The sequence below is a fragment of the Medicago truncatula genome, chromosome 2 (assembly GCF_003473485.1).
Source record: "Medicago truncatula cultivar Jemalong A17 chromosome 2, MtrunA17r5.0-ANR, whole genome shotgun sequence".
Taxonomy (NCBI): domain Eukaryota; kingdom Viridiplantae; phylum Streptophyta; class Magnoliopsida; order Fabales; family Fabaceae; genus Medicago; species Medicago truncatula.
The window spans coordinates 7,682,129-7,694,774 of record NC_053043.1 but is presented as its reverse complement, the minus strand read 5'-3'; the positions used below and the strand labels follow the sequence as shown (position 1 = coordinate 7,694,774).

The 12,646-nt window shown below is 32.4% G+C and overlaps 2 protein-coding genes across 2 annotated transcripts; both read right to left on the bottom strand.

Annotated features, from left to right (window-relative positions):
- Window positions 1-531: 531 nt before the first annotated feature.
- Window positions 532-1,221, bottom strand: LOC25486083 (uncharacterized). The gene has a single exon (XM_013607277.3). It carries the CDS (start codon window positions 1,149-1,151, stop codon window positions 669-671), a length of 483 nt encoding a protein of 160 aa, XP_013462731.1. The 5' UTR covers window positions 1,152-1,221; the 3' UTR covers window positions 532-668.
- Window positions 1,222-4,339: 3,118 nt separating this feature from the next.
- Window positions 4,340-11,067, bottom strand: LOC25486082 (TVP38/TMEM64 family membrane protein slr0305). Its single transcript, XM_013607276.3, has 9 exons — window positions 10,854-11,067; window positions 10,673-10,734; window positions 9,516-9,570; window positions 8,013-8,111; window positions 7,708-7,794; window positions 6,191-6,307; window positions 5,128-5,220; window positions 4,908-4,938; window positions 4,340-4,766 (listed from the first exon to the last, which is right to left on the bottom strand). Exons 1-9 carry the CDS (start codon window positions 10,947-10,949, stop codon window positions 4,582-4,584), a joined length of 825 nt encoding a protein of 274 aa, XP_013462730.1. The 5' UTR covers window positions 10,950-11,067; the 3' UTR covers window positions 4,340-4,581.
- Window positions 11,068-12,646: the final 1,579 nt, after the last annotated feature.

The window sequence follows — 12,646 nt, the reverse complement described above, 5'->3', positions numbered from 1 at the left end:
AAAATAGGTAGTTAGTTTACAAATTCTCTATAATTATAAGAGTAAAAATGTAAAATTATATATTGATGGGGAAGATCGTGGCCTATGATAAGATATGAACTGAGCTTTAGGGTTCATCGAACTTTATAATTCATTTGCAAAAATGATGATATGATAAGGTGGGTGATTAGAAGGTGATAACTTTTAATGACCTCTTGGATTTTATTACCTTCCTACCAAAACTTGCTATTAATAATGGGTTAGAAATTATTTGTGGCAATTTCTTCAACAAAAAAAAATGTGGCAAAAGCCAAATAATCTTAAATCACAATCTTATAAAAATGACATGTTTAGAGTGTTTGAGAAGTATGAAATGAGCATAATTTGATAATTTGTCAAGCACTACTATGATAGCCTTGAATATGTGCAATTTAGACAGTGCTGCTTCATAGATTTCAGAGAAAAATGAGGATAAAACTATCCTTTACCTGATGTTCATAAATGTCAGTCCGTAAACAACATATAAATGTTCATCAGAGTTATAAATAATTAATCAATGTTAATCCATGCAATTTTTAAATATTTAATCTAATGTGGCCTTTATTATACATCTAAGAAAATTCATATTATAACACAATTAAGCATGATAATGGAAATACAAAGAAGATAGACTAGAGTTAAATTCAAATTCAGCATAAATCAGGCCTAGTTCTCTTACAAACAGAAATGCAACCTCTGTGGTGATCCCTTAAGATCCTAATCTCAGAAGACATCTTCAAATCTTCAAGGCTAATATACTGTTGCTTTACCATCCTTAAGGAATCACCCTCTATATCATGAATCCATATATAAGGGTGACAAGTCTCATCATAGTAATACAACAAACTCTTCATTCCAACATTATCACTTCCACTTCTACTAGGCATATATGTCTTATATATGCGTTTACTTTTCACTCTCTTTGAAGACCCTGGCTTCAAAATATGAACCTTCTTCAGTATTGATCCTACCCTTATTTGTAGCTCCACTGGCCTATCACTCAGGTTCCAAATCCTTGTCCCTAATCCATAGGCTTGAGTCTGATCATAGCAGGTATCAAAGCAACCTCCAAGAGATTGAAGGCTCAAACCTCTCATTTTCCCCATGAGAGACTCCAACTGATTTTTAGTCATCTTAGGCTTCCTATGAAAAGTTTGTGCTAAAGAAGCTTCATTTATATCTATATATAAAGGTTCATCAAATTATTCATGTCCTTGTAATAAAGATGATTTCTTTGACTTGTCAATATGTATTAATATGATAAGAGTTCAATAACTAAGCACCAATAATATGAAATTCTTTAAGCAAACGTCCAATCATATTGTTTTATTTTTGTTGATAATAACGTCCAAGCATATCTTATCAATATTTATTTCAGATTTTTTAATGATATTTATGACATACTAGTATGAAGAAATATGACTATAATTTAGATTATAAATTCATAATATTTTTTGGTAGATAGACGAAATGACAAAACTATCATAAACTTGCGAATACAAAGTGGAAGTGTTAGGGTTCGAACCCCCGTCATGATGTATGACCTAACAATTTCGGCATTTTTGTCGGTTGAGTTAGAAGAACTTATGGGACATAATCTTGTTCAAGACATAATCAATACATGAAATGTAAGAACCTCACTCACTCTAGCTAGATCCAATATATGACATAGTCGTACAAGGACATAAAATGTGAGCATCTCTATCAGAATTTGAACATTAATGTGCTACGTTGTAGAAGACTAGCTTCTTCTACTAAACCTAAACCCTAATTGATTACATATTCTTTTTATCAACTAGTAGCGCAAAGATGGGTTTCGCTATTTTTGTAACAAATCATGTTTATCATTTTCAATAACACCAACACTGTAGTATTATTATGTTTCTAACTTAAATCTACTTAAAATATATTTTTGACCAAAGTAAAAAGTCACACTAAAAATGTTATTAAACTAGTATTTTGAAATTCTTTTAACTCTTTCTTGTGGCTCACTCTAGTGGTTGGTTAGTGTTTTCTACTGGTTGTGATCATAAAAGAAAATAAAGCAGATTATGTAGAGACGTGTACTTTAGAACCCTTTCCTTCACTATGATAGAATAATTCTTATCCCTTCCATTAAGGAAATGGTAGGACCCTATGACCCCTCATTTCAACACAAGAAAACAGTGGAAAAGTTAACTTAACTTGCACTGACAAAGAAATTGAAAATTCCTAAGAAAATGTATTTTTCTTTGATTTTTTGGGGTAGGAAATGATGCTATTGGCACCCTCATATAAGGGATTCACAGATTCATGATTACGCAGCATATGGTGTTGCCTCATCTTTTATCACAAGGGTCGTCTTTTATTCAATTCAAGTTTCAAAATAAATCACTTTCCCCTCCAATAAGAAACGCTTTTCATTTTCTTAGGTAAGCATTGAGCTCCTAAATTTTTTGGACTATACATTATAGTAGTTAGTGTTAGTGAAAAATATTAAACAGGTGCCATGAAAGTTACAAATTGGAGAACTATTTGTGAAAACAATTTATGATATTTTCATAAATTGTTTATTAGTTTATTTCCATAAACTCTTAATATTTTTTGTTTCTTAATCTTCCGGTTCTTCGAAGAAGGAAGCATATTAACCTAAATTCAATTGGAAGATAAATACTTGAAACTCCGATTATATCGAACGGTTTGTTGAAAGTCATCAACCATTTAACATCAATGACTTAGTTAGAAAACATTTATTTGATTATGTAGATAAATAATATTTTTTTAATATACGGGAACTAAGTCTAAAATGGACACAACAAGTGTCACGAGTCATAACCAAAAATATAGTTTAACCTTCACTATGTATAATGTATGAAATCATATATATTGCTGATGTGATTTTCTTTTTCTTTAACCATGTGAGCTACTACAATAGAATGCGAATTAATACACATAGAACATAGGAAAGTACAGACATGCATATTTATTCTGATTTGCAAATGATGCAAACACACATGTTATGATATGCATCTTGTGTCACATGAAATTTACTATTCTAACGAAACAAAGTGAACTAATCTGTTCACTATCAGGGCAGGACAAATCTTGTAGCCATCTAACGACAACCCAGCCCTCAGGAATTGGCATGGGGTGTAGGATTAGGACTTTGGAGAGTATATTTCTTAAATTCAAATCCCTTTATGTTAATAGTTTATGTGTTGAGTTAGTCATTATATAGTTTTACTTTGATTTTAATTGAACTCTCTTTACTGGGTAGTGAAATTGATCTCTCTGAGTAGTTGGTCTTGAACCGGATATTAAGTTTTTTTTTTTTTTTTTTTAAGAAAAATCTAAAGACAACCCAACTTTTTTGTTCTGAACTACTCCCCATTAGACAATTACCTAGTGGCCAGTGGTCCAATTGCACAATATTTGCTACACATGTAACAATGGAACTTCCTTAAAATAAAAAAAATGTAACAATGGAACTGTTGTCTCACACCACCACCAACAATCCTTTTCTTAAAATTTTGCAGATTTTTAATATATTTTTTTTTTTGTTGAGGTATACAGATTTTTAATATAATTTTGGAATTACTAATTTAGACTTTTATTATTTAAACACTCACACATAAATAATATTGTGATCATGCCTGATTTATCAGAGAAAAGGAATCTTGTATGAGACTGTTTTTCTATGACAGTAGAACAACTAGCCAGGATAAAAGTCCCAAAATGGTGTAGGGTTGAAACCCAGGCGCCTATGTAAAAACAAAAACTTCATTCTGCTAGCTGGTTAGTTATTTCCTGTGATGTCATGGTTGGTGACAACACTATAAATAATGAAAGATCATGTGAATGAACAGTGCCACATGTATGTATGCAACTTGGTAGGAGGCAAATTGACAAGTCACTTTCAAAGGGTACAATTATTGTATCATATACTTCTATAGTATGACAATTCATTCTTACATTAATTTTGTATAAAGGACCGGTTATCCAAACAAATAAATAAATAAGGTTAAAAGATCATTTAATTGGTTCCCCTAAAGAAGCAACGTGATTCATTATTTTATTTACATTTTTATTCAGCACACTACTTGCAGAATTTTGCAATAATAATAGCTGAAATTCTCCCAGAATTAGTATATTCTAAAAGCCTAAATGGCAAAATAGATGGAATTCCTACAATTTCAAAATATGAGTTGCTGAGTAATCCTCATATTCAAATGAAAAACTATGTTGGATAGTGCAGCAAAAATTAACAGTCCAGATATGGTTGCACGACAGAGGGATGGATGCTTATAAAAAAGGAACGGAAACACCAAGCCATTATGCTGCGTAGAAAGTGCAAAATAATTAAGAGAATCATGAATCGTTGATAATATCATGAACTTCTTCGACATAGTCAATAATGTAATCTTGATTGTAGGATTAAAAACTCCTGTCACAAACTATATTTCTAATGTTGGAGCTGTACAAATCACAAATAAATAGGTGGAGCTGGTAGCTATCTCTTTAAAAAAAAAAAAAACAACTATGAGGACTGAGGAGAGGAAGAAAGAATTTACACAAAAAATGAATTTACTTTTCATGATTGTCTTCAGTAGAATCTATCTTAATTATGAGTGGTTGGTTCAGATCTGATGGTGGCTCGGCAACAATTGGTAACTCCGGTGAGGATGTAACCCCATCAATATCTTCGTTTTCGGCCAAGGCTTTATCCAAAGCAGACTTAGCAACTTTGGTAACACATATCATAAGAACCACTGCACATAACCCAAAATAACCCAACTTAAGAGTACAGAACCTATTAATTTAATACTAACTATTTGTTATTTATGCCTAATAAAACAGTATATTGAAAACATAAAGTTAAAATAACAAATATGCAAAACAATGTAACTTACCAGATACTATGAGACCAATAATGATAAATGCCTGCATCAACAAGAGAAAGAAATGTATATCATGATTCATATCTACTGAAGATAAACAAACACCTAGTTGATCTGGTTAAGAAAATTGAAAGAATGTCTCTATAAAGCATCTTAGATGTTCAATAATTATAAGGTAAACTACAGTACTTGAAAGACATTAGTATATCTAATTGACGATAGTATCTCATACCCAACGAGACTTCGAGAATTCATTCCAACCATGTGTTACGTCAGAAAGATCTTTAAGGGTCGTTCCAACATATACAAGTGCCAGTGTTATTGGCTGCAATAATAACAGCATCAAGTATTAACATATAGCTGTAATTGGTATGTCAGTAAGCTGTAAAAACATATGGCGTGAGTTTACAGTACAAACTAGCTGATTTCTAGAGTCAATCCCAAATATGCAACAAGAATAATGACAGCCAAAGTACTAAGAAATAATAATTTTATGGCTGTATTTCTACTCGTTCATATAGATCTATTCGCCTAGAGAAGTTAAAGCGCTTCTTCAAACCCAAATGAAATTCAACCAACATACAATCATATATAAGAATACCAAAGGCAAATGCACTTCCTTATAAAAGCTAATTGAATGTACCGTCTATCGGCTTAAAATTTATGCCACAGTCATATCAATCATGGATTGGCTATAATGGATTGGCAATATGCAGAATTCATCTATATTTATGGCTCTCCCCGTAGAGCAAAATCCAAAACATTTCACGATATGTATTTGTATTGTATAGTCTGCTGAATTGCATGATTTGACAATTCAAATCACAATTATATTGATTAGAGATTAGAAAGTTGTGATCTGTTTTTTCACAATTCACCCTGTTAGGAGTTCGGAGTTTTAACTCTTGGTTACATGACGTGCTATTTAGATTGAAATTCAATTTAGTGTTATGCAAAAGAAGCATCTATGCTATTTTTGACATTTGAGTAATTAATCTTAAATTTTATGATTAATCTTAATAAACAAGATTTCACAGCCATGACATGCACATCCATGAAATATGTGTTTTTTATATGACACTGGCTCTTTTTTAGTTAGGTACAAAATGTAAGGAACAACGCTAATAGCTTTAAGAGATTTCAAGATAGATTTCAAAGGTTTCAAGATCATAACTAAGCCCATGCATCTTTTAGTAAACAGTAGAACGAGTATCAAGATCACAATAGAAGTTTCAATAGAAGTTTATCATTTGGAAATTCCCGGATATATAATTGCTCGAGGGAGAAGAGTATACCATCATTCCTAACCAGGAAGCCAGCATGTATTCCACAAGTGAAACAGGAGTCACCGATAAGAGATAATTTAACATGTTAAATGGTAGCAGTGGAACAAGCCGAAGCAGTAATACAATCTGTAAGGACAAATAAGAAAATTTTCAAAGAAGAAAAATATCAGATGATAAAAAACTAACCGATAGGAATAATATTATACCAAAATGAAGCAAAGAAATATTACAATAATAGACTTCTTAAGCAACGTCAATAAAATGTCAGAAAATAAGCCATTGGCAGTGGAATAGGGATAAATAGTTTTATGAACACCTAGAGGAAAGACACAATCTCTAATTAAACATCTATACATTCTAATACAATCTCTTATTAAACATCTATACACTCTAATCCCCAAATCATATAGCTGGATAAGATATTATATTGCCTCAAATCAGATGCCGGTTATAATTACTCCCCCAATTACTCCCCCAGAGGATCTTTATGACTAATAGATATGTAGTTCCGCTAAACAATAACTATTAGCAATTAAGATCTATGACTTGAGTAATATTATGACCAAATAAAATATAGGAGTATAATTTTGTGCAGTGGGGTCTACAGGACACCAAGATTGAGGGCATGCAAGGGAAAGTAAATTATACACTGTGTCTGTGGTGCTGCCACCAAAGAAGGGACACTACAGATGATTTCTGGTTTAGCGAGCCTCAGTAACATTAACCAACATCATACCTAGATGACCTTTAATTAGAAAGTAATCTTGCTAATTTAAAAGCCGATTACGGTTTTTTGATAGTTTAATTGCCAGATGGCATCAATGGTCCATTTAGGACCCGTTTGTAACGGATTATAAAAAAATTGATTTTGATATTCAATAATTTAGAGATTTTTTAAAAAAAAAACAGAAGTTATTTTGTGTTTGTTTACCAGTATGAAAACCCCCCGTTTTTTTTTTAAAAAATAAAAATGCAGTTATCAAAAATGATTTTCTGGAGAAGCTACTAAAGACAGCATCTCATTTGAAGCAGTTTTTAGATTTTTTCCAGATTCTCAATTTTTTTTTTTTTTTAAATTCGTAACGGATGAAAACTTCTAAAGTGAATATTTTGTTTTAAAAAGTGATTTTTTTCACAAAAAAAAAAAAAAAACTGTCCCAAGTGGGCTCTTAGGTGACACTGTGGCTTAAGCTTAGTTATTGTTTTAACAGGCCATCAAACAATGCTACTTTAATTATAGGGTTAAATATTATATTTAGCCCCTACAAAATCACGAGCTTTCAAGTTTAGTCCCTAAAACAGTAGCCATTTTGCAAAAAAAATAAATTAAAATAGGGACTAATTTGAAAGCTTGCGATTTTCTAGGGACTAACGTATTCAACCCTTAATTATACACCAAAATCACAAAAACGGTTTAGAGTTCTGAGTTCGGAAACAAGGATCCTAAGTAAAAGGTAAAATCAAGACAAAATTTGAAAGGGACAACAAAAGACTCAAGAATAATAATCAATAAGAAGCATACAAACCTTAAAGCCAGATCTCCGTATTGCAATTGCCACTGATTTAAATTTTGGATAATCCTTCAATCTAGAAACAACAAACGGCCTTCCAATCTGTAAAATTTGACAACGATTTGAATAAGTAACCTCACAGGACACAAATAACAATACCTTTATATAGAATGATGTGATCCACAATGAACCCAAACGAAATGAAAAGAAAATAGCAAAAATCAACAAAAACCTATCATTTAGCTATTCAGCAGCAAGTAGTGGGACAAAACTTTGTATTATTTTGACAAAAATCATAAATGTTAAACTTGAAAACTTACTGTTCTACCAAGAAGAAATGCAGCTCCTGCACCAACAGTTGCACCAATAGAGTCGGCAACAAAGCCAACTGGAAGCCCAAAAAGATAACCACCACCAAGCTGAAAAAAGAGTATAGTGTAACTAGATAGAACTTGAATTTTTACTTTGCTTATAAAAGCTTTCTTCTTATTCAAAATGCATTGTAATAGAGATGGAAAATAGAAGTGTGAAATGAATAGACGGGTGAAAACTGAAAATAAAAATTACAATAAAAAAGTTGTAACATGAATAAAATCTATAAAGAATGACAAAATGCAAGTCCTTGCATAGGGAAACCATCACTCTGATTAATTATTTTGCTATCATTGTTGATGCATGCTTCCTTTATCCAGAGTTACAAACTGAATACAAATATCAAAGGTCAACCGTTGAAAAAAATGATTGACTTTATAGAACTTAATAGTTAATACTAGGGATGGTAGCTGTGAAGTGGTCATTCATGTTGTCTAGCGACCATCTGCTGCAGTAGAACTACTCATCCATTCCCTCTCTGTTCTCATTATTTAAACGGATTTATGCTTTGTTGGAATAGATAAAGCACATTTAGCATTTAAATCCTAATGACATTGAGTTCCATGTGATAAGAACCATACATTATGGAACAAGTACTTGTTTGGATCAATCGATTGTTTAGAAGTATTGGTGGTGGATTTTAGTACCGGTAAGCATTATCGTCGATCATAGTTTCAGTTATAGTTGTTAATGTTATTTATTTTTCTTATTTCTTGTGACAATTTTAGGGGCTCAAAGAAATATGTGAAAAGCCAGAGAACAGGGACAGGGAGAAATTGTAAGCTCATAATACCCTATGATGAGGATTAGAGACAGGTAAGGATGGTGGCAGGGAGCAGGTCAGTACTCCCCACTCTCAGTGGTGCCACATCTCAGCAACATCATGATTTTAGACCACTTATTAGTAAACATTACGAGAGGCAGCCTAGAGGTTCAAAGTGAATGGTCTGAACCAATTAGACAGTTATTATGTTAATATGAGGAAGTTATGTTATAAATTGGTAATTTAATAAATAGGGAATTATTTATTTAGGATTGGATAGCATTGAGTGGTTATGGGAGGGAGTGACCAAGATCTCTCGAATTTCCTGGAAAGGAATTGCCTTCCAACAGTAGACCATCTCTTTCCTTAGCTTATGTTTTATTTCCTAATTTGTTGCATAGTAAGATAGCTCATTCTCCGTTCTGAGATAACAGTATAGAGATTGTTATAAATAAATAGTTGCATCTACAAATCTATCACTACAGATACCCGTTTTTCTATCACATGATAACCCATGATGAATTCAATTTGTGAATTTAAAAATGCATAAAGATGATACAATTGTCTAACAATCCTAAGCAACATTGTAAACATAAACAATTTATGCTACTACTTGAGAATATCATTTCACAAAAAATAAACAACTTTTGCAAGAAATGCCATAGAAACAATAGTTCTTAGTTCTTACAGTAAGAACTGAAGCTGGAACTGCCAAGACAGTCAAGGGAATGTAAGCAACAGCCCTGAAAACCACCAAAAAATATTGAATTATGAATTGCGCCAACTGGTTCACATAACCCAAAGCACCACAATTAAGATCAATATGTTACAATACATTCCTCCTACTTTTTCCAAAAAAGAAAACCTACAAAAAAAGCCTTTCCAAATTTGGAACAACACAGTCAAGTATCAACACCCATGACACAAGGACCTTACAATCTAAAGAACGCTCAACTCAACATTCATACAAACCAATAACTCTACTTCAAGCATACAGTAACATTTCAGACACATGAACATATATGATAAGAAATAGCTTCCAAAATAGGCTTAGCAGAAAAGAATAGCTCCCTAACAAATTGAAGATTGAATCATCACACTTATCAATAGAAACAAGATATAACACACCAAAAAAATGTCCTCCTTCACTTAGCCAACTTAACCACGTCAAAAATCGCATTGTTCTTCAGCATTACCATAAAACCTAAATGATGTTAGAACTACAACATCCTTATGTTAGCCACGGTACAGTATCAGAGCTCTAGCAACACATATTTCAACCAAGCTAGTAAGTTACACCAACAACAACAACAACTATACAACAATAATTGCAATTATACACCAATTTTCTATCCATCAATTGCAATTATACTAAACTTCACAAATTGAAACAAGGTCTCACAACTATACAACAACATCAACAACAATCAGGCCTTATCCCACTAATTGGTATCGGATAGACGGATCAAATGACGACATAATGTTTTATCATATACCATTTTCTATCCAATTCATTCATCTCTAAACCTTTCTTAATAGTTTTCCTAGGTCTTCCTTTGCCTCTAGTGATATGATTATCCTCCATCAGATATACTCTACTTACTAAAGCATCTACATGTCTAAACAACCTAACCCTAGTTTGCACCATCTTTTCTACTATAGGTGTTACCCCAAGTCTCTCTAATGTGGTCATTTCTAGTCCTATCCCGTCTAGTCTTCGCAAATAATTCTACAAATTGCAATTGTTTATAACTACACAGATTGAAACAAGGTCCCACAACTATGGAACTCCAAAATTTCCAACAATACACCAATTTTAGAGCTAAAAAATGAAAACTGACTTACAAAACAAGTGGCCCCCATGCCCCAAGATCACGATCAACCCATAGTAGAAAATCCTTCATAATCTACACACCAAAAAAACATGAAAAACATCAATAATAATCAATAAATTTGATCTAAAAATCTCAGCGACCCAGAATAAAAATCGAATAGAAAATCCAAAAGGGTAACAGAAAAAGCAAACCTTTTCAATAGGAAGAGTGAAACAAGCGACAATAACAGCAAGAAGAAGGAGAAGAAGAAGAGTGATCCTGAAGGCAGAAGCCCAGGAAAAAGCCATGGTGAATCTTCGACGCCAAGGACGACACTCTTCGTCGTCGTCGTTTAAATCAAGGGAAGGTTGCTTCAATGAAGAACGAGCCCTTAATCCTCCAAGATTTGCCAGGTTTGAAATTTTCTCTTTCTATCTTCAACTGAAAAATAAATGCAGTTTTTTTTTTTAAGGTTTATGTTTTAGGATGCGACATTGATTAAGGTTGTTTTTTGATATGAAAATGTTTGTTTATTGAGAACAGAGATTCGGAGAAGAAGAAGATGAAGGAGATCGGAAAGGGTAGAAGTGTAATTTCATTTCATTATACGCGTTGGTTTCACTCGAACATAACATGTGCCCTTAACCGACATACTTGGAATGGATATTGGATTTGGATACTCTCAAAAAAAATGCAAACTTATGTATTAATCAATTAATCACAAAGTTAAAGAAAACTTAGGTATTTTATTTAACCCAACTTTTTTACTTTGGAATTTTTTTTTTTGGATAAGACCTACCTATTATTTAATCTGTTTTAGTGTAGATTACTACTTTTACGTACTCGAAATTTTTAGTTTGGTAAATAGCTCACTTATTCGTTAAGTTATGTGATTAATTTTTGTTGTCAATGTGATAACATCTTTGGTGGTGCTCTATAAGTATATTTATATGCGTTCTTTGAGTTTTGAGGCATTTTCGGACCCTAGTAATTCCCATTGTCTACATCATTGATTATCCTAGAATCATTTGGTCGAAAATTTATCCTTCATTTGTAACTGTTCGATATCTGGCACATCGAAGAGAAAATACAAAGTTTCGTTGTATAAGAATTAGAGATCAAACTCATTATCACTTTATTAAGAGATTGAAATCTCTTACCATTTGAGGCATTTTCGGACCCTAGTGATTCCCATTGTCTACATCATTAAGTGCCATAAGCAAAAGTAACATTTTTAGCTTTCAACCACCACATTTTTAGAAAAATGTTAATTGGTATGTTAATATTTTTTTTTTTCTTATTAAGATTGATTTAAACTATGAATCATATTTTTATCCCTTAGCCCAATCGTCAGTCACAAATTCAAACCTCATCCTCCATCACAACTCCGATCTTTGCCAAACTGATGTGTTCCCTAACCTAAAACAAGTGCAATAGCACTCACACCCTCACTCTTATTTACTGACATTCTTTGATATAGTCTAAGCATTATAACAATGCAAATAAACCAAGTAAGTGTAATAGATACATATATAATCTAGACCACTCCAACAAAACACTAGCATTGTTCTCTTTGTCGTAAAAAAACGTTTCCAAAAAAATCAAGGAATACTTCTTCTGAGAATGGGAACAACTTTGGCGATGCGTGTGAAGGAGTACGTGAACGGAGCATATGATTATGAGAATAACCTAAATTGATAAAATATCAAACGATCAATTATTTGAACTATCAATCATTTGATTGCACTATAAGATATATATCAGATGTGTTTAACCATGTTGAACATGATCAACCCAACATAAGAGTAACAATGTTGAAGCAGTTTACAAACAAAGTTCGTCTTAAACATTGGCACAATTTCTGCTTAATTTTAAAAATGCCGCCACATCTAAAGTTAAGTAAAAAATTTGAAAACTGTTACATACAAATCCGTCTTAAACAATGACCCCATTTCCTCTTAATTTTAAAAATCTTACTGTATCCATGATTTTTTTTAATAGGGAA

Excerpts from the sequence above, each read along its gene's own strand:
- LOC25486083 (XM_013607277.3), bottom strand. The coding sequence starts at position 1,151 with ATGACTAAAAATCAGTTGGAGTCTCTCATGGGGAAAATGAGAGGTTTG.
- LOC25486082 (XM_013607276.3), bottom strand. The coding sequence starts at position 10,949 with ATGGCTTTTTCCTGGGCTTCTGCCTTCAGGATCACTCTTCTTCTTCTC. Across the intron at positions 7,795-8,012 it reads CATTTCTTCTTGGTAGAACA|ATTGGAAGGCCGTTTGTTGT; the intron begins GTAAGTTTTCAA and ends CAAATTTTACAG. Across the intron at positions 5,221-6,190 it reads CTTCCTGGTTAGGAATGATG|CCAATAACACTGGCACTTGT; the intron begins GTATACTCTTCT and ends TTATTATTGCAG.